Source organism: Sorghum bicolor, chromosome 2 (genome assembly GCF_000003195.3).
Source record: "Sorghum bicolor cultivar BTx623 chromosome 2, Sorghum_bicolor_NCBIv3, whole genome shotgun sequence".
In the NCBI taxonomy this organism is placed as follows: domain Eukaryota; kingdom Viridiplantae; phylum Streptophyta; class Magnoliopsida; order Poales; family Poaceae; genus Sorghum; species Sorghum bicolor.
The window spans coordinates 58,198,734-58,221,122 of record NC_012871.2 but is presented as its reverse complement, the minus strand read 5'-3'; the positions used below and the strand labels follow the sequence as shown (position 1 = coordinate 58,221,122).

The 22,389-nt window shown below is 43.9% G+C and overlaps 1 protein-coding gene and 1 non-coding gene across 2 annotated transcripts; both read left to right on the top strand.

Moving 5' to 3' along the window:
• On the top strand, window positions 371-441 carry TRNAG-CCC. Its single transcript has one exon. It is a non-coding gene; the product is annotated as a tRNA-Gly (tRNA).
• On the top strand, window positions 10,122-12,299 carry LOC8056230 (probable xyloglucan endotransglucosylase/hydrolase protein 28). Its single transcript, XM_002462300.2, has 4 exons — window positions 10,122-10,472; window positions 10,687-10,787; window positions 10,892-11,100; window positions 11,625-12,299. The coding sequence occupies exons 1-4, from the start codon at window positions 10,250-10,252 to the stop codon at window positions 12,121-12,123; spliced, it is 1,032 nt and encodes a 343-aa protein (XP_002462345.1). The 5' UTR covers window positions 10,122-10,249; the 3' UTR covers window positions 12,124-12,299.

Here is a 22,389-nt window from a genome sequence, read left to right as displayed (position 1 = left end):
TCGTCTTATTCAAAAAATTTGTGCAAATATAGTCAAATTTAAGTCATTCTTGAAGAACTTTTATTAATAAATCAATACACAACAAAAAAAAGTGATATTTTGTATAAAACTTTGAATAAGACGAGTGGTCAAACTTGATATTAAAAAAGTCAAACGACTTACAATTTGGAATGGATTGAGTACTTGTTTAGGGTTTTTTGTTGTTGCTGCTGCACAAGAGGGGTTCGAGTTATAACGCGGCAGGCAACATGTTTAGGTGTATCTACTAGTGCCCATCTTATCTTTAAGTAATGAACTCGCAGAATGTCCCATTCTGAACTAGTTCATTTTTTTGTTCAAGTAAACTTTTGGTACTGTCAATACCATCATGGCGCATCTGGTGTAGTGGTATCATAGTACCCTCCCACGGTACTGACCGGGGTTCGATTCCCCGGATGCGCATCTGCGCTTTTGTTTTTCGCGTCTTTTTTATCAGTCCGACACTGCACTCTCCTGGTCCTGCAGGCAGAGAGGATTTTGCATTTTTGCTGCACCGAGTCCCACTGCATGGATGAGGGATCAAACACTGTCCAGCACGTCTGCTTTTGCATGTGCCGCAGCACTCCGATTCCAATGCAATGCAGTGCACGAGTGCAGGACGGCCGAGAAAGGATAATGGTCGTCGACACCCTTGTCCTTAGCAGCCAAGATACCGGAACATAGGTACATAATACGTAAACGTGGTATGTCATATGACATTCTCATAAACCGTGGAATGTGAGGGTATATAGCTTCGTCTCGGTCTTTAAAGTTGCGGATCGCGTTCCACTTTTTAAAAAAACGTGTCTGGGACATAGTGGTTGTCTCAGTTAGTTTTACGTGTTGTTTTAAACCAGATGAGTTCGATTTCTAGCACGGTATAGTTTACTGTTGTATTTTTTTTATTTCATTTTAGGCCGTCCAACTCCAACCTTAAGGCCCATTGCAGGTCCACGTCAATGAGTCAATTGGCAACTAGATTGTTTGCCGGTCCCCGCCGCCGGCCGCTCACAGATGGGCATGGTGTAGTACGCACGCACACCAGACGAAGTTTTATAGTCGCTTGGGACTGACGTTTCTGTGACTGCTCGTGCATATCGTTATGATTCGCGTTCCATTGTATTTGGTAACGACGTCCCATAATATTTCTTTCTATTGCGTGTTTTGGAACAAAATTTCGAGGAAGGTGCCCATATTTCAGTACCGCGGCTGCTAAACCCTGGCCTCGTCGGGTTCGTGTCGCGCTCGTGCCGGAGGACAGCACACGGACGCGTTCCTCGGCCGCAGCTCGTCGCTAGTTTTTGTTCGCTCTCCATTGAAAAACCCTGCCCCCTCCGTCCGAAAGAAACGGGACAAACTCCCGTGTCCGAAACAGGGCGAGTCTCAGGGAGAGGACCAGAGCAGAGCAGAGCCGCACCACCGCTGACCGTGACGCTCTTCGGCCGCTGGCTGACGCCTGGCGTAGAGCGAGCCCCCGAGCGTACACGCGGCCGCGGTTGCAAAGCTCCCGTCGCCACGCGCAGCTTTGCTTCATGTCCATGCAGTGCACTGACATGACACACACGCACACTAGGCGTGTCGAACTAGTAGGCTCGTGGGCTGCGAGGAAGCGCTCGACAGGCCCCCCCCGTTGCCACCGTGCGGGTGAGCTAAAGGCCCAGGAAAGCGCGCTGCCTCACTCGGGCCTGGCCCGCTCGCTGGACGGCCCAGTACCGTTCATCCCTCCTCCAGTCCACACCGAACCGTGGGATGGGACACGGAAAAATCGAGTCGAGTGTTGATGATTGATCGCGACCCCAAACCCGTTGCTTTGGTTTAGGCGGCACGCATAGGCTTTTTGAATGGTTTTCAGTCAGACTATATAAACCAGATTTTGCCTCTAGTTTGTAAAATCTGGATTATGAGCAGAAACTGATGAGGGTATTTGGATCCTTCGGAATTTTGAAAACCGTGACTTTATTTATTGCGCTATGGGTCACGAGAAGCTAGGTATCAATAGCTTGTTAATTTTGGCCTTGTTTAGTTCACCCAAAAAACCAAAATCTTTTCAAAATTTCCCGTCACATCGAATCTTACGGCACATGCATGGAGCATTAAATATAGACGAAAAAAAACTAATTACACAGTTTACCTGTAAATCACAAGATGAATCTTTTAAGTCTAGTTAATCATGATTGGATAATTTTGTCAAATAAAAACGAAATTGCTACAGTTCCGAAAACCGAAAAATTTTCGGAACTAAGGGCCTGTTTAGATTGGGGCTGAAAATTTTTTGGGTGTCACATCGAATGTGTCGGAAGGATATCGGGAGGGGTTTTTAGAAACTAATAAAAAAACAAATTACATAGCTCGTCAGGAAACTACAAGACAAATTTATTAAACATAATTAATCTGTCATTACTGTAGCACTTAAGGCTAATCATGAAGTAACTAGGCTTAAAAGATTCGTCTCGCGATTCTCAACTAAACTCTCCAACAGTTTGCCAAATTCCACTTGGCAAATCTTGTGGTTTGGCAAGTTGCTAAAATAAATGACAAGTAAAATAATTTTATATCTGCAACAGTTTGTCATTTTGGCTTGGTAAAATAGAAAAGGAGGTCCACGTCACACCATTTCTGCCACAAAAGCTGCCGGCCGCGCGTGGGCACCTGTTTGTCAGGCGTTGCATTGTCGTGGCTACAAGCAGCTACAAGAGGCCTCCAGCTAGGACTAGTACGAGTAGCTACAGTGATCACTGTGACCATGTGCTGGAGTACACAGGGCCGAGGCCTTGTTTACTTTTACCCAAAATCCAAAAACTTTTCAAAATTTCCTGTCACATCGAATTTTTAGACACATGCATGAAGTATTAAATATAAACAAAATGAAAAATAATTGCACAGTTTGATCGAAATTTACGAGATAAATCTTTTAAGTCTAGTTAGTCTATGATTGGACAATAATTAACACAAACAAACGAAACTGCTACAGTATCGCGAAAAAATTTCAGGAAGAAACTAAACAAGGCCCGAACTGCAAGCCTCCAAGATGGTACTAGTCAAACTGTTGGAGCATCAAATTTCTAGTTTTGCCAATAAAACAAAGGTAGCAAGTGTAAATGGTAAACTGTCCAAAGATTCGATGGGATGGATGAAAAATTTTTGGGTGGGGAACTAAACAGGGCCTAAACAAGACCCAAGTTGGCAAAAACTGAAAGCAAAAACTAGCCTGTTTAGATCCCACTCACTTTCCAAAAGCTAGATTGTTAAAAACGGGCAAAAACCAGAGGGATCCAAATAGGGCCTTTGTTTTAGCCAGCCAAGGCTCTATTTGCAACAGTTTCGGATTTTAAAAAAAAAAATAGAAAAGGTTTTGCTTCTAGTTTCTAAAATTTAAATTCTTAGCAAAAAATGGTGCGGTGTTCGGATACCGCAAGTTTTGGGTCAAAAAAACTAGCAAAAGCTGGGTATCAACAACTTCATGGTTTTTAAGAATCTGGTAAAACCTGATAGCAAAACTGGCCTATTTGTATCCCACCTAGTTTCTAAAAAGCCAGATTCTTTAAAACAGACAAAAATTAGAAGGGACAGAGCCTATAGCTGCGCTATTTGAATCCTCTAGCTAATTGATGTTTATTTGTCATGCTGTCCTTATTTGTTGAGCCTGATATATTTACGAAAAGACAGGCGAGCAATTTTGTCTTTTAATCATGTTTTAACTAGGTTGGAACTTATTTGTTGGCCCACTCACTGCCCAAGTCAAGTGACACGGGAATCAACAAATAAGTTAAAACGGACAAAGATCAACACGCAAATCAAAATCAGTGTGTTGTCTCTGTACTCATGAAGTACGAACTAATTAAATCCGGGTATGAACTTACCGAATATTGCAGATTCGATGATTGATTTCCTTGTGGTCAGATGAGGTAGAGTCCCGGGCGTCCTTCTTTCTTTGGTGATACATTGCAGGCATAGCTCCTTTCGCACGGCAACTTCACCCTGTCGCACCCCGTCGAAGCCCCACCGTGCGTAGATTCAGCTCTACCTTGCGCCTACCCCGCGACGATTTCAGCCGACAAGCACCGACTCAGCGCCGATGGCCCTCTGCCCCACATCGATTTAGCCATGCATCTCGGTGGAAGCAGGGCGCCATCCACAGCTCTCAACGGATCCATGGTGCTGAATCTAGACCTGGTGTCGCCGGAGCTCCCAACCTGCTCGCCTCTGCTGTATGGGAAGGATGGCGCGCACCTGGAGCACGCGACAGGAAGGAATCAGTTGCGGCGCGGGAGAGAAGTCAGAGTCGCACGCCTGGAGCATGGGATCGCTCGGATGAAACTTTCCCCCTCAACGCTGGTTTCACGCGCTTTCCAAGTTGTTGGAAACGGTGCACGCTCGTTTCGTGGGGATGAAACATATCCCCTCTCTCTTTCATGTAAAAATTCCGAATCTACTGGTGTGGCCATATTTAATGTGCATGAAACTTCTCGTGAAACTCCATTAAAACTGGCCTAACGACAAGCGTTGTGTAAAGGGTTGCCCTGGGGCTTGGGCAATCGGGCAGACACTGGTACCAAACTTTGAGATACATTGGATTGCAGTCATCCCAATACACATACATTCAACTCGTAATTAATTTACTCCATATCTTTAACAAGGATACTAAGATTGTTTGGCATGTACGGGTTTTTTTTTTTTTGAGAATTAGTACATTCCACATCTTACCATGATTCGAGTCAGCCATGTTTGACCTTTTTTTTTTGAGAAAAGTCAGCCATGTTTGACCTGCTAGGCATGAAGGAATCGCAGGATTTGCAGCTGGCGTGGGCTGGCCGTGGGTAGAACAGCCCGTTATATATGGGAACGAAATTCAGTTGTTTGGGCCGACCTGAAGATAACCAGAAAGCACTAGGGCCCATGGGCTCAGCCTAATTTCTCTTTTATCTTTTCTCCCCTAATTACTGATGTTGAAATTGTTGGCTTTTGCACGCAGGAAGGATTAACGTTGGCCTCTGATTGAAGACTCCAATTTATCCGGGTAGCTTCGACAGTGTTAATGTCATTAGAAGTCTTGAAGAAATGGGCATGGGACCGTATGGCCAAGTTATGAAGGAGGTAAAGGCTCGGGCCTGTGATTTTATATTTGTTGATTTTGCTCATGAGAATAGAAGCTCAAATATTGATGTTTACAATCTAGCTAGGAGCTTAATCTCTTTTGTAAACGTACAGATATGTCTATAGCTTCCTCCACTTGACGCCTACCAGCTCAATCAGTAATGAATGTGGTGATTTCCTTAAAAACACCATCGCAAATTAATGAAAGGCGAAAGCCATCAGGATCTTTTCCAATCCACAGAAAGGGGGCGAAAATTGCTAAAAAAACGAGGGCGAAAAAAATTGTGAAAACGATCCTCTCAACTATTTTGATTAGTATTTAGGCCGTGTTTACTTTCCGAACGAAAAAATTTCGTGAGCTGTAGCATTTTCGTTTGTTTGTAGTAATTATTGTCCAATTATAGACTAATTAGGTTCAAAAGATTCGTCTCGTAAATTTCGAACAAACTGTGCAATTAGTTTTTATTTTCGTCTATATTTAATACTCTATGCATGTGTCTAAAGATTTGATGTGACGAAGAATCTTAAAATTTTTTGGTTTTTTAGGTGGAAGTAAACAAGGCCTAGTTCACGGAAATTTTGGTTTTTAGCTACTGTAGTATTTTCGTTTTTATTTGACAAACATTGTCCAATCACAGAGTAACTAGGCTTAAAAGATTTATCTCACAAATTACAGATAAATTGTGTAAATAGTTTTTATTTTTATATATATTTAATACTCTATGCATGCGACAAAAGATTCGATGTGACGGGAAATTTTAAAAATTTTTACGAACTAAATAGGCCTTATATACTATTCGCACACAGCAAACAGAGGTATTGACGTGATGGATAGGAGGCAATGATGATGCGCGCGTGATGGAGATGGAGCGGGCGTTACGGGCCATCACGGCACAGAAAGAAGCACGCGCGGCAGCGAGTTTTCGATCCCGTGCGTGTGCCTACTCCGTCGGATTATTGTTGGGTGGGGTCATCATGACGAGCGGATTAGTGGCTCGTACATACTGTACCAGCCATCTACGAGCAAGTATAATAAGGATTAAGGAACGGTAATTATACTGAATACTGATATTAAAGATAGAGAGAAGGGAAAGAGAAGAGAAACAAACTCTAAGTTTATAGCTGACTTAGACATAAAAACTAAAAAAAATATATGAGATACACAAGTGAACCATGTATTAATAATATAGATATAACTATTATATAGATAAAGCTGAGAAATAGGTTGCAGGAATTTATATACCTAGCAGAACACTGTGTTATTAGAAGCGACCAAACCAGCAACAAATGGAGCAGAGGATATTAAACACATCATCTTTGAGTGTGATAGATCAAAGGAAGTGTGGAGGACGTTGGGCATCTGGGAGTCTCTTGGGAGTCTCTTACTCGACAGGTGATGGTGGACCGGTCTGGTTCGATAGTCTTGGAGGAGATAATACGAAGGGTGACCAAGTTTGGGCCATGGATATTCGCCTGACAGGATTTATTTTGACTGGCACAGATACCACATAGGTTAGCTCTATCCACCGCTACCCTAACTAGAAACTATAAAATGGCGATGAAGAAGGAAGCAACGGTGCAAAAGGGGATGGCAAAAGCCTCAATGATCATGGTTAACGTGGATGCATCCTTTGATGGTGATGAGGGCTGTAGAAGCACAAGTGTTGTAATTTGAGATCACAGGAGGAGTAATTGCAACAAAGCCACACATAGCTTTGTTCCCCATGTAATTGATGTGCCTATGGCTGAAACATACTAAAGGGAGGTCTTTTGCTTGCACAACATGTTGGAGGGATTAGACTTATCATTCAGTCAGATTTAATGGAGGTGGTAGAAACGATGAAGGATGGAGGTTTTTCGGCAAACTTGGCGCCTGCTACCTATGATGAATGCATTATCATATGGAGCAGTTTCCAGGAAATCTCGATTGACCAGTGCGGTAGAGATGTTAATTGTGTAGGGCATGAGTTGGCAACGCGAGCTAGACAAACTAAGAAAAAATATATTTGAGACGATGAGCTCCTAGTTTTATTAATAAGGCCTTGTTTAGTTCATCCAAAAACTAAAAACTTCTCAAGATTCCCAATCATATCGAATATTGCGGCATATGTATGAAACATTAAATATATATATATAAATAAAAATTAATTGCACAGTTTATTTGTAAATCACGAGAAATCTATATACTCTATCATTATGTCAAATAAAAACGAAAGTGCCACAATGTTAAAATCCAAAAAATTAGATTTAAACAAAGCCTAAGTTTGTACTGAAAGATATAACTATCTTTAATTAATAAAGCTCGTCTATGCTTTGTGAGAAAAAATCGAGAGTTATTTTTTTCCGCAAGACTCGCGTGAAAGCGCGCAGGCCCCAAAGGCGCGCGTTGCCGCCGGCGGCTAGTCTGATGTGCATGACGTGATGGGTAAACCGTGAAAGGCTGTTTTCACTTTAAAAACTACAAAACTTTTTAAAATTCTCATCATACTGTATATATATAAAATAATATATATATATATATATAAACAAAAACTTTATATCAGCAAATATTATTTTTTTTACGATAAATCAGCGAATAATATTTTCAGTTATAGTTTTTCATAGCAGATAGAGCAGCAGAGGAGGCCGGCTGTGAAAATCACTTGCTCTGGGCTCTGGAGTAATACACTAACCGAACCCCGAGTTACCAACCCGGTGTAAAGTAACGCTCCTGATGAAACCTCATCGATGAGGTTAAACAAGCCATGGTTGGGAGTCCAGTTAGGTTGAGTACTCGAGAGGAGGGCAGCGGACAGGAGTACACGACAGGATCAATCAAGGTGGGAACGGGGAGGTTACCGAAATCACACTGCCGCCAAGTCCCATCGATCGGATTAAACAAATCACCAGGACGGTAAGAAAAAGCTACTCCATGGTCCAACACAAGGGCTCGCCCAGAATATCCCGATCGAGGTTAATTATTATTGCCTCATATTTTTACTGCCGGGCTTTCACAATCAAATCTCAGGTCTGCCATACAGCCAATATATGGAGTACGGGAAAACAAACAGCCCAGAGAATACTCCTGCATGCGTGGTCTGTGTGTGGGCTATACGTACGTGTACGTAACGTATACTACTAGGATAGGGTAGGAGTACAGGTACAGGTACAGAGACAGCACATACTGTACGTACGTATACGTGCGTGCGCACGCCCGTACCGTACCAGACGATGAGCACGCAACACATAGCTGTACGGGAAAGTCGGCGACGTACTACTAGTACGGCACGTTAATCTCCTTGCCTGAAAATTTCACAGTGCGTAGCGTACAAATCGTCAAGTTGCAAGCCGCTTTTTTTACAGCACGGGTCAGAGTGGGGCGGTACCCAGAACGAACCCCACGGCGCGGCACACTCGGCACGGGAAGCCGTGCGCGGGGGTCCTCCACTCACCAGCACCTTCAATCACCCCACCAGTTCACGTCCAACGTCCACAACGGTCACGCCTCACGGCGAGCATGGCCTTGTTTACTTTCAAAAAACACAAAAATTTTCAAGATTTTACATCACATTAAGTCTTTATACGCATGTATAGAATATTAAATATAAAATTTTCAAGATTTTACATCACATTAAGTTTTTATAAAAAACAAATACTAGAAGATTAAATTTAACCTAACAGAAATAGCAAATTGGCGAGCCTCTGTGACTGCGCGGCCATGCAAATTGTAGACGACTGATCGGAAGGCAGCAGGGCAGAGGGCACCGCCGCACCGGCCACCAGGACTAGTGTCACCGTCATGCCTCACCACAGGGCGGCGGCGTGTTCTGCAGCTCCGAGCCTCCGATCGAGATTAGAATACGAATAACCAAAAAGTGAAACATACGTGTGTATACGTACTGAGGCCTTGTTTACTTCCTAAAAAATTTTGTAAAATTTTTCAGATTCCCCGTCACATCAAAATTTTAGACGCCTGCATGGAGTATTAAATATAGACGAAAATAAAAACTAATTGCACAGTTTGGTCGTAATTGACGAGACGAATCTTTTGAGACTATTTAGTTCATGATTTGACAATATTTGTCAAATACAAATAAAAGTGCTACTATTTCTATTTTGCAAAAATTTTTGAACTAAACAAGGCCTGAGGTCCGAGGAAAACTTGCTATTTAGGCCTTGTCCTGGGCCTTCTGACTTTCCGCTTCCATAATGGCATGATCTAGGTGATCTTATACACACACAAATGTATAATACCCGGTCAGACAGGGTATGCCGGTGCATACCCTATGGCTCCGCCACTGGCTACAAGTATTGATTTTTTTCTGTGGCTGCCTAAACTTGATAAACAACTAAACAACTGCTTCACTCGATAGAAAGAAGACGAACACAACTTGTTCATTCGAGCTTATCAGCTAAATCTAACAATTATTTAGCAGTATTTTTTTGTCTTACAATAAATTAGTCAACGATACTCTTCTTTTTATCGAGTGAAGCAGTTGTTTAGTACAAATACAAAAAGAACTATCTTTTTTAGGCCTTATTTATTTCACCAAAAACTAAAATTTTTTCAAAATTTTCTATCACATCAAATTTTACAGCACATGCATATAGCATTAAATATAAACGAAAACAACTAATTAGACAATTTGTCTATAAATCACGAATAAATTTTTAAACTTAACTAGTTTATTATTGAATAATATTTTCCAAATAAAAATAAAAATATTACGATATCTAAAATTTAAAAATTTTTGAAACTAAACAAGACCTTTTAACAGAAAATACACAGAGCTGAGAGCTCCCTTTTGCCTCCTTGGATAGATTGTGCGTACTTCATCAGGCTGTAGTAGTAGTCAGCACAGGCCGGGCCCCAGGAATCCAAGAGGCGCTGGGCCCACAGGCCGGGTGTGGGGCGACCACGTCAGCTGGGCTTTCGAATTCCGAAATGACACAGCGGCAGCTCTCGCGCGGCGCACGGCCCGAAGAGGAAAAAGCAGGCAGGCAGGCAGGCAGGCAGGCAGGCTCACGGGAAAGCGCTGATGCGAGGCAGAGGCCGAGGTCCATCGCAATAAAACCGCTCCCCACTGTCACCGCCCGGCGCCGGGCTGAGCGAGGAGGGAGGAGGCCATCGGACGAACGCACAGGAGAGAGCAGAGTGATGGCGTCTCCCCCGCTGCTGCTGCTGCTGCCGATGCACGCGCTCGCCGTAGTCCTCGTGCTCGCCCTGTCCGCCCGCGGCGCCGAGGCCAGGCCGCCGCCGCCGCTCCACGGCGTGCGCCCGCTCGCCTTCGACGAGGGGTACACCCAGATCTTCGGCAGCGCCAACCTCGCGCTCCTCCGCGACGGCCGGCGCGTCCGCCTCACGCTCGACGAGTCCACCGGTGAGCCGCCCCAGCCCTTCCTCCTGCCCCTTCGGTTTCGTCTTCTCCTTCCGTGATTTCAGGACGAGCCGGGGGGCGCATTGCACTTCTTTTTCTTTTCTTTCTCCCGGATCAGTCCCCAGCTGGCGGCAGCGGAGGGACGCCGTTGCGATTTCTCGCTAACGCCCGGGTGTTGTTTGCGAAAACCTCGTCTTCTTCGTCCTTCTCCGCCCAGGCGCCGGGTTCGCATCGCAGGACGTCTTCCTCCACGGCTTCTTCAGCGCCGCCATCAAGCTGCCCGCCGACTACGCGGCGGGCGTCGTCGTCGCGTTCTACGTGAGTCGTCGTGATCCCACCAATTTTGTCCGTCAGGACCTCGCCGGCCCGTCCAATGGTGTGTTGTTAGGCTGAAAGACGATCTGCAATGCAATGCAATGCAGCTGTCCAACGGCGACGTGTACGAGAAGACGCACGACGAGCTGGACTTCGAGTTCCTGGGCAACGTGCGCGGGCGCGAGTGGCGGGTGCAGACCAACGTGTACGGCAACGGCAGCACCCACGCCGGCCGGGAGGAGCGCTACGACCTCCCCTTCGACCCCACCGACGACTTCCACCACTACTCCATCCTCTGGACCAACGACCGCATCATGTGAGTTTCGTCTTGCCTGCCTGCATCTGCATCACTCGTCGTCGTCTCCCTTATGCTCGGCGCGGTTCGGGGAAAGACGAAGCGCATTAAGAGGATCTGCCTCTGAATGCCTGGTAAAAATGTAGGCATATGTGTGCGCTTGTGTTGGTCTCAGGCTCTCAGGGGGGTTTGGCAGAAACTGGAAACGCCTCTCTGCTTTCTTTCTCCATGTCTCTGCTCGTGAACAAAGTCCTCGGGAGTCGCCGTCCTTTTTGCTTGCTTCTTTTGCTGCTGGCGTCGGCACCTCTTAATTTGGTGGCCTTTCCAAGATCTTTGCGCCCGTTTCTTGGATTCCCTTGCCAAAAGGAGAACCTAAAAGATTTTCTTGTCGTAAAAAAATGGTGACGGAATCACATGGGAGACCTCAAAAGCTAACGTTCTTGCATTCAAATTTGTGTTCCTTCATCGGTCGTCTTTTTGGCACTGCGATGATCACCATATCTGTGCTGCACTGACATTTTTGCATTGTTGATGTGCAATGACAGCTTCTACGTCGACGAGACTCCGATCAGGGAGGTGGTGCGGACGTCGGCGATGGGCGCGGCGTTCCCGTCCAAGCCCATGTCCCTGTACGCCACCATCTGGGACGGCTCCTCCTGGGCGACGCTGGGCGGCCGGTACCGCGTCAACTACAAGTACGCGCCGTTCGTGGCCGAGTTCGCCGACCTCGCCATCCAGGGCTGCGCCGTCGACCCCACCGACCTCTCCTCGGCCTCCGCGGCGGCGTCGTGCGGCGCGGGCCTGGGCGCGCTCGCCGTGTCCGTGTCCGCGGAGCAGCTCGCGGCCATGGCGGCGTTCCGGCGCGCCCACACCTCCTACTCCTACTGCCACGACCGGCGGCGGTACCCCGTGGCGCTGTCGGAGTGCGGGTCCGGCAAGGGGCTCCTCCCCAGCCGCATGTTCGGCCCCGACGGGATGAAGCAGCACCGGCGCCACAGGGCCGCGCCGCGCGGTCACCGTGGCGCCCAGGACGACGTCATGTGAACACCGGTCTGATGGGGTTCGGGGATGATATTGTACGCGGTGGGGATGCGGGATGGCCGGCGGGGATTGTCCGGGATGGGATGGGATGGGATGGAAGCTCGCCTCATTGTACCATTCGCCATTGGAGTTGTAGGGTCCTGTTTGTTGCCTGTGCTGGAACCCCATTTCCGTGCCAATGCCTTCGAATCGCCAGGCGTAGCCGTTGATGAAGAAGAAAAGCCATCGCCAGCGGCCGCGCTCTGCCTCTGGCGTTAAAGGTAGAGAACGTTGTCTCGTGACGCGGCGGCGGTGTCTCCCGTGAAGGGGGGGGACACCTCTGAGCGATGGCTCGTCGTGTAGCGTAGCGTAGCGTTGATGAGAGCGACGACGGCGGGGCGCCGGCCCGGTTGGGGGGGGTGGACCAATGATGAATGGCCTGCGGCGCTGGGCGTCAACGGGGAGGCGTGCCCGTGTGCCGGAGCGGAGGGACCGACCCCCGAGAGAAGGTGTGTCGTCTCGTCGGAGGTGGTCGGAAAGAATCGCCTTTTTTTTCCGGGGAAACGACGAACGGAGATTCCCGCGGTGCTTGCGCCTGTCACTGTTCCCAAACGGGGAGCTCGGCCTTTCGTGCGTGCAGTGTACAGTATACGACTCCTGATCAGGCCATGTTTACTTTCTAAAATATGAATCTTCAGTCACATACATAAAGTATTAAATATAAATTAAAAAAATAATCAATTACTGTAATTTACGAGACAGATATTTTGAAACTAGTGAATTTATGTTTAGACAATAATTATCAAATACAAATAAAATGCTACAGTAGCTAAAACTAAAAACTTTTGCCAACTAAACAATCCTGACCAGTAAAACTGTAAATGACAACAAAAAACTTTTACCAACTAAGATTTTGTTTAGTTTCTAAAAAATTTCAAGATTTCTCGTCACATCGAATCTTGTGACATATGAATGAAATATTAAACGTAGACAAAAACAAATACTAATTATACAGTTACCCGTAACTCGCGAGACGAATGTTTCGAGTTTAGTTAATCCATAATTGAACAATATTTGTTACAAACAAATGAAAGTGCTACAGTAGCTAAAATTAAAAAAAATTTCCAAACTGAACAAGGCCAAACAATCTTGACCAGTAAAACTGTAAATGCTTTTGTCAAAACTCAACAGACGTGCATAGTACCGAATCAATCGTAGCTGTACTAGCAGATAGTAGTAAAATTGAAGAGCTAATATTCTACAGTACTTCAGTCACGGGTAGCTATGCTATAGGTGACGGTCTGATGTGAGGCACCTGCTGAACGCTCGCTCACGGTTGGTTTGCTAACCAAAAAAAAATCCAGGACCAGCAGCTGTGTGCAACTGCAAGGCATTGGCGTCCGTCCAGGTCCAGGTCCAGGTCCAACCATCTCACGGGCACGTGAGGCTGCAAGAGCACAAATGCGACCCCCCCCCCCCCAACCCTACAGTACACCATTGCTACCGATGATGGCAGGGCAGGCAGCACGCAGCCCAACCCACCACAGCGTCCCGCGTCCGTTTGTGCAGGTTTTCGTGGATCAGCGGCATGAATCCCTCGATTTTATTGCGTCTCCGCAGCAAGCTTTTTGATTCCCTCCTCCTCGAGATGCAGGCCGCCTCGATCGTTTTCAAGGCTCTTCTGAAACGCGGCAACGTATAGGAGTACTACTAGCGTCGCGTATGGGTATGGCGCTGCTGCGGACTGCGGTGCCTACGGCTGGGCTGGCTGGTCGCTGTCTACACTTGTGTGGGCTGAGGAAACCTGAAATGCCAGTGCCCTTTCCACATCATCTTCTTCGATCAGTGGCACCGATGCTCCTAACACATGCCTGCAACCAAAACTCTTGAAAAATAGTAGCTCCAATCCATGTTGTACGCTCAGCCAGTAGGGCCATGCAGCGTTATTTGCAGGGGATGGGGGACAGTAGTGTAAAACTAGGCCATCGTCGCCACTCATCTGTAGGACATAGAGGTCGTCTCTCTTTTTTTCTCTCTGCAGACCCCCACAGGCCACAGGCACACGGCATCTTGCCTGCAAACAGCAGAGACACAGAGCTTGCAGAGGACCACGGCAATGCGTCAAGAGTGCTAGGAGGACCAGCTAGCGTTGGGCATGGGCAATTGGCATCGTTCGTTTATGCTCATGCAAACAGGCAAGGGCGTTCTTTGAGATTCTTGGCTTTCTTCAGGTTCCGCATCCTGCGAGACTTCTTTGGGCCACTACGAATAAGGGGCCTGATACTTGCGAGACAGGTCAGGTTACGACGAAAGCCCGAAACCAAACATCCCTCCAAATTCGTTTTGTGTACCGGACTCCCGGCCCAGATTCTACTGCAAGTGGGCAGATCGTGGCTCATGAGGTAGGCTGCGCCTTTGCCCTTTTTCCGTGGCCCGGCCCATCTCGATGCCGAGTCCGGAGCAGCCGCCATGCACCAGGTGACTTGGGGCCGGGGGACACAGGCCCGTCCGCATATCGCCACGCTCACCGTGGACTAGTTCACCGATCAATCCAGTGGACTAGTTAGCCCATGGCTAAGCTATTTCTTCTTCTGGTTAATAGGAAAAATTCCAAATTACGCCCCTCAAATTTAATACTTTTCAGATAAGCCCTAAATTCAATATTTGGTTTGATTCACTTCTCCTGACTAGTTGAGTTCATCCAGTTTAACCTTAACAAGATTTGTTATTTCTGTTTCCCGGCATATAAATTGAGTTTTATTATCATTTTTTTGAGGTGATAGACAACATCACAAGTTCTATTAGAAAAAATATATTATCTTTTCCACCATTTTATTATGGCAGGTTATAAAATTTAATAAGAAACTAACAATAGAGATACAATATGTACAAAACATGATGATGGAGAATTCATAATTAATGTATATTTGTAACACAAAATTTGGTGTCCTCTATCACCTCACAAAATTTGAAACAATAACACGATTTGTACATACAAAAACAAAAAAAAAATTAAGTTGTAAAGTGGACCGTGTGAAATACCTGGAAGAAGTAAATTGAACTAAATATTTGGACGACTAATTTGGACGTTTCCCTTTTATTCTATCATAGTTGAATTACTCCCTGAGTCTTGACAAATAATAGATTTGCCGTCGTCGCAAGCCAAACTATTCTGACTTTGATATAATTTGTGAGAAAAGTAATGACATCTGCCACATCTATTGTTCTTGTAAATTTGGTTGAATTTAGGATGATTAGACTTAGGACAGTTGAAAATCCACCTTATTTCAAGTAGTAAGAAATATGTGCGCAATAAAAGTTGCACCAAGTTATCAGGTGTCCGTTTTAGATAATAGCAAATGTTCTGCCTTTAACCTTTTGCAACCTCCTTAACAACGAGGAATCTTTATTAAAATTACTATGTTCATATGAGGTTTTGCTTGTCATCATCTTCCTACTGTAGTGATTTTGACAACACATTTTTTCTACGTAATTTTTTGTGGATTGTTGAACTTACATGATTTATCATGAAGTATGCTTTGCTAGTATTATATAATTTGAAAATATGTAAAGGTCCTTTTTTTAGGAAAGAAATTAAAGTTCAATGTTGCTAGTAAAAATTGTTAGTGACAATTAGCAACAGGAAACCAAAACAAACCAAGGCCTTGTTTAGATGTGAAAAAATTTTGGATTTCGCTACTGTAGCACTTTCGTTTGTTTGTGGTAAATATTGTCCAATCATAGACTAACTAGAATCAAAAGAGTTCGTCTCGCGATTTGCAGTCAAATTGTGTAATTAGTTTTTGTTTTCGTCTATATTTAATGCTTCATACATGTACCGCAAGATTTGATGTGACAGAGAATCTTGAAAACTTTTTGGTTTTCAGGGTGAACTAAACAAGTCCCAAAAACAGAGGGAAGTACAAAGTTGTAGGACACGCTATGCTACCATGACGATAAACCTATGTATATGCAAATACTTCTGAGTAGGTGGACATTATTATTCTATTCTAAAATAAATGGCCGGCCATGGGATGTGATTATGTGAAAAATTACAGTGTGAATTCCCAATTATGACATGCATGACTCGTCATCTTCTTCTCGTCTTCATGTTACTTAATTGCTAAGTCCCTCTGAATATAACTTATGAAAACATTTTTAGTTACCATTTATCAAATACAATTTTATTTCTTATCTATACCTATCTATAAAGAGGGGAAATTTCAGTCTGCCAATATTTTTCTGCCGGCCCTGTCTGTCTTCCCTTGCGTGCCCTGTCCGTCTTCGGTTGCCAGAAACCTCTGTCCGTTTATTTTTCTGCCGCCCCTGTCCGTCTTCCGTTCCGTTTGCCAGAAACCTCAGTGCACCGTTTAAAGCTGGTAAGAGAGAAAAGGAAAATAGAATGTTTTCTAGGTTTCCAATACAAAATCTTCTATTACCGTCGCCAAGAAGGATCGCTAGCTCCGCGGAAGAATCGCCTCTTCCGTCCGCTTGTACAAAAGAAAAAGAAAATAGAATTTTTTTCAAGGTTCCCAATACAAAATCTCCTATATCCTATTAGTTTAATTCGGCTGAAAATTAATAAATACATAATAATTCATAGAAAACTCTAACAATTACAAAACAAATTTTGTTCAGCTCTACATATGTAGATCCATGTAGTAAATAAAAAATAGATGCAAAATGTCTGTCCTATTAATTTGTTTTTCTTTTATTCTTTAATTCGGTTGAAAATTGGTAAATGCGTAAAAATTCATAGAAAAATCTAAAAATTACAAAACAAATTTTGTTCAGCTCCACATATGTAGATCCATATAGTAAAAAAATATCATAAATTTTAGGGTTTTTTTTGTTGGAGATGCTTGCCTATGCTTTTTAGTGTAAAATTAAAATTGTAGTTATCTTGCTCCAATTATTATAAAAATTTTATGGTAGTCTATTTAATGTGATGCTTGGTTTGTGGTAAAAGTTTTAGCACCATTCCTGCATATCTCACTGATTTACTAATTTACCTAAATTTATACTTGCTAAATAGTTTACAATCAATTTAAGTATGTAAAAATATAAAAAATATGTTTCCACTACTTTTGCACGATGTGCTGTTACGTTATATGAACACTTCATAAGCCTATGTGTTTATAATATACATACATTTAACTGATATATCATATTTTATAAGAATCATAATCTAAATAAAAAACTAAAGCTAGCAACAAACTTCTCATGTTTTAATATAATACTGAAGTATATTAAGAGATAATACTAGAGTAAGATAAGATTTGCCTAATTTATATTTTTATTATTAAATAAATATGTCTCTAAGCTATATATTATTGTAAATATTAACTATCTAATACCATAGATGACATGGTTATCAATAAAATAAATTATAGAATTTAAATTTTATAAAAAGGATAAATATAAATAGATTGATGTTTTTCTCCCGTTGCACCGCATAAGATTTGCCTAATTTTTATTTTTATTATTAAATAAATATGTCTCCAAGCTATATATTATTGTAAATATTAACTATCTAATACCATAGATGTCATAGTTATCAAGAAAATAAATTATAGAATTTAAATTTTATAAAAAACATAAATATAAATAGATTAATGTTTTTCTCCCGTTGCAACGCACGGGCATATTTGGTAGTTGTCTATAATGTTCAGTTTCTTATAATTATTGCGTCCATGAATCACCCTGTCCTCTTGGTCTTCATGTTGTTCTACATACATCCAGAACACAAGTCCCCTAAATATAACCTACAAAATGTATTTTATTGGCATTTATTAGATATATAATTTTATTTCTTATAGGCAATCACGTCCAACATATAGATGAAGCACTATCGAGAATTTCCTATCATTATTATGTCCCAGTTGGTTTTATTCATGTTCTTCCATGTACCTCTTCCATCCAAAAAATGTCTTACGAAGTCAATGTATCTCAACTTTAATCAATTATATAGGAAAAATATTAATATTTATAACGTGTAATAATTAACATTATATAGATAATACTAAATATATTTTTATAGTAAACTTGTTTGGAGGCAGAAACCTTGATACTATTTTATATAAACACATTTAAAAATATTTTCTTTTTGACTTAGTTAAAAGAAGTTTGCCTTAGTTCAAATCTAAGAAGACATTTTTGGGACAAAAGGAGTAGAACAGAGAGGTCTAGTAACATTGTTTTTAGAAAAAAATCAAGGTAATCATTGTGCTTGTTTATCCTGGATCCGCCGCTGAGGAAAGGGTAGAAAAACCTTAGTAGCAACGCCTACCTACGGAAATGAAGTGCCCAAAGCCCCAAACCCTTTAATTTGCTTCCAATTTGTTTTTTAGGGAACATTTGCTTCTAAGGCCTTGTTTAGTTCACCAAAAAAACCAAAACATTTTTAAGATTACCCGTCACATCGAATCTTACGGTACATGCATGGTGTATTAAATATAGATGAAAACACAAACTAATTGAATAGTTTGCCTGTAAATAGCGAGATGAATCTTTTAAGCTTAGTTAGTTTATGATTAAATAATAATTAGCAAAGAAAAACGAAAGTGCTAACATATCCGAAATCAAAATTTTTTGGAACTGAACAAGGCCTAAAAGAAGCTTGAGAATGTGACGGGGCCCTATGGGAACTGAATGTACTTTTTTGCGTTTGCTGTGATATCATGCACTGAGGCCTGAGGGCCTCGGCCCATGGGCAGGCCGCGTGCTGTCACTTGGGTGCCGGGCCTCATGCCATGATTCACTCCATGGGCCTGCCCGATGCGACCGCCTGTTACGAAGGAAAACCTGGCTCTGCCTAGAAGAAAGGCTCGATGGCCGAAAGAGTCAACGGGCCGTGGGCCCCGTTCGCTTGGAAAACCCTACCTGGTCAAAGGCTGCGTCCCGTGTGCAGTACTGCAGTCAGCAATCGGCTTTCCTCAGTCAAATCCTGCGTACCGTCATATGCTCCAACAGGCGACAACAGTGGAGTTACGGCGGGCAGTAGCTCTTGCATGCATCTTTTTATTTCCCGTGCAACCTGCTGTGTTCAAATGGTTGCTGCATCAGGACAAGCTGCAGCGGATTGATCATGGCAACCCCCCTTGTTGTTTAATGCACATGATTAGGGTGCCAGAGCTTGTTTTAATCAATTTGGTCCTCGGAAATTAAACCCAAGTTGATGATGGAACACGCACAGGTGGGCGCAGTGCCGTCGGTTTCAAGTCATGCGCGCTCATTCGCCTGCTTAATTGATGCTTGTAGTATGATTCAATGTGTTTAATTTAACTTACTAATAATTTAGTACTACTACATGATACCCCATGTTCCCGGGGAGAAACCGTTGAAACTTGGGGAGTACTACTGGTGGTTCATGCCATGCCGTATATAGCCGCCAGAGGCGATTCCTTCTTCTTTCGTCGTCCTCCCATGCCATGCACACGAGACACGACGTCGAACCAACAACGACGACGAACGGGTGGTCAGGCCGGCCACCAGCCGCAGGGACGACTGGCGTGGTCCAGCACGTTCAGCTGTTCTTGGCTACAGTACGTGCATCATATCCATCCAAATGTCATTTAATGACAGCACATAAACTTTTGCGCCTTTTCAGGTCGTCTTTCTAGTCGTCCGCGACGATAGCCCGCACGCATGCAGCTACTCTAGGCACACTCTACTGCTGCTGCTGGCTGTGCATGCATGCATGCATGCATATGTTGACATCACTGGGAGCAAGAAGACGCGAGGAATGTGTGGCGGAACTGGACGGAATTGATGTGGAGTGGAGAAATGCTCTCGCTTTATTTTTCCCTGATCCGCTGATCCATCGGCGTGCAGTGCAGGTAGACGTAGACGACGGCTGCCGAGAGTCCCCAGCTGCCGGCGGTGGGTGGCGCGTCCCCATCCATCCATCCATCCATCTATTCCCCCCAATTGCAGCGTCCAATGCAACACACACAGTGCAGTAGTACTATATAACCTGGAAGCGGAAGAACCCTAGCTAAAGGCAACCCATCGAAACGGGTGAGAGGTACCACTAAGCTAGTAGCTGCTAGCGACTACCCGATGGATAAAACTTTACAAGATTATCTGTCACATCGAATCTTGCGGCACATGCATGAAGTATTAAATATAGAGATAAAAAGAATAACTAATTGCATAGTTTATCTGTAAATCACGAGACGAATCTTTTAAGCCTAGTTACTTCATAATTAGACAATGTTTGTCAAATAAAAACGAAAATACTACAGTATCAAAATTTCAAAACTTTTTGCATCATAGTACTTGATCACGACACACCCCCTGGTGCACTGCGCACTCCTCGATCGTCGTACGTGCGCCAACTCCAGCGATATGACTAGTTTCCTTTAATTTATTACTTACATATATATAAGCACGCATTTTGCCTTGGCGATTACTACTTGTGAACGAATCAAAAGGCGCTCGTGACAGTTCGTGTTTATATATTTCCCTTTCATCCAGAAAGGCCACTGTTATGTTACCAGTATATATATGCCGCGTGCTTGATCCATGGACACACACACACACACACACACACACACACACACACACACACACACACACACACACACACACACACACACACACACACACACACACACACACATATATATATATATATATCCCTATCATAGGCGCCGTGGCGGCAGCTTTCGTGCAGCTTGCGACACTGTTTCGGAGCCGTGACGCGCGATGATTGTGCATCCATCCATCGGCCGGCATGTACGCACCTCTGTAACTGCAGGTACAGGGGCGCTCGCTCGATCGATCTGGGGCTCTTGTAAGCAAGGGTTGGTCCAACTGTCTACTGTGCTTGCTGCGTGACCTGTCTCCTCCTCCTGCTGCTGCTTCGATCGCAATTCGCAAGCTCAATCAGCGCTAGTAATCTTACTAGTAGTAGTAGCATCTTCTTCTAGGGTTCCTGCCACACGCGTCGCCATCTGCTACATTACATTGCATGGCATTGTGCAGCTCCTGCCGACTTTGCTGCCTGTGGGCTGTAGTGCCTCTCTCTGAAACCTTGAGCGGATGTGCCCCACTCTCTACAAGGCCGCCGACTTACATTTTGGGCCGGCCCATTACTTGTGGGCCTTTATATGGGCCGCGTTCAGCCGTCAAGACTGTTCGTACTGATGAAGAGTGCACTATTATTCCTCTGTCCGAGAATGCTTTTCAATTAAATGCGAAAATAAAAAATGCCCCAGCCTTTGTTGAAAGGATAATCTTATGTATACGCCTCTTACTATATATGCACCCTAATTCCCTTCGATCATCAGTACTGGACAGACTGACAGTAGTTATTACCTCCTCATGCAGTACATATATAGGACTGTAGGAGTATATGGGACTAGAAGGTTAACCAATGGATAATAGGGTCAAATCCAAGAGAAAGAAGGAACTGGGAAATTGGGTGCGTGAGACTAGCACACAGTGAGAAGCTGTCACTTCAATAAAACCACATACATACGGCACGCATGCCTTATTAGCTCTAATATACTCTCTCTCTGATCTCTCTCTCTCTCTCTCTCTCTGTGTGTGTGCTTACAGCCGTTTCTCTCCTTGAACGTACTTGCCAGCACACATTAGCCGGTAAGGTAACATCTATCTATCTGTGCGGTGGGTCCAGGCGTGCATGCACTGCTGGCTGGGCCAACATACAATGAACAATGCGATCGAGAGATGCTGAAGACACAGAACAGAGGAGCATGAAGGGAAAGGAAAAGCACATTTATGTCCGATACTGTTGGTGCTGCTAGCTAGCTGCAGTCGAATGATATTATTGAGATGACAATACACATTGCCTGCAGGGGCCATCACCTCATCACTAGTCACTCCTGCTAGTTGCCTCTTTCATTCACTTGGGCCTTGTTTAGGGCCTGTTTAGATTGGCAATGAAAATTTTTTGGGTGTCACATCGAATGTGTCGGAAGGATGTCGGGAGGGTTTTTTAGAAACTAATAAAAAAACAAATTACATAGCTCGTCAGGAAACTTCAAGACAAATTTATTAAGCATAATTAATCTGTCATTAGCATATGTGGGTTACTGTAGCACTTAAGGCTAATCATGGAGTAACTAGGCTTAAAAGATTCGTCTCGCGATTCTCAACTAAACTGTGTAATTAGTTTATTTTTTATCTACATTTAATGTTCCATGCATGTGTCCAAAGATTCGATGAGATGGATGTAAAAATTTTAGGTGGGAAACTAAACAGGGCCTTAGTTCACCTGAAAACCAAAAAGTTTTCAAGATTTCCCGTCACATCGAATCTTGT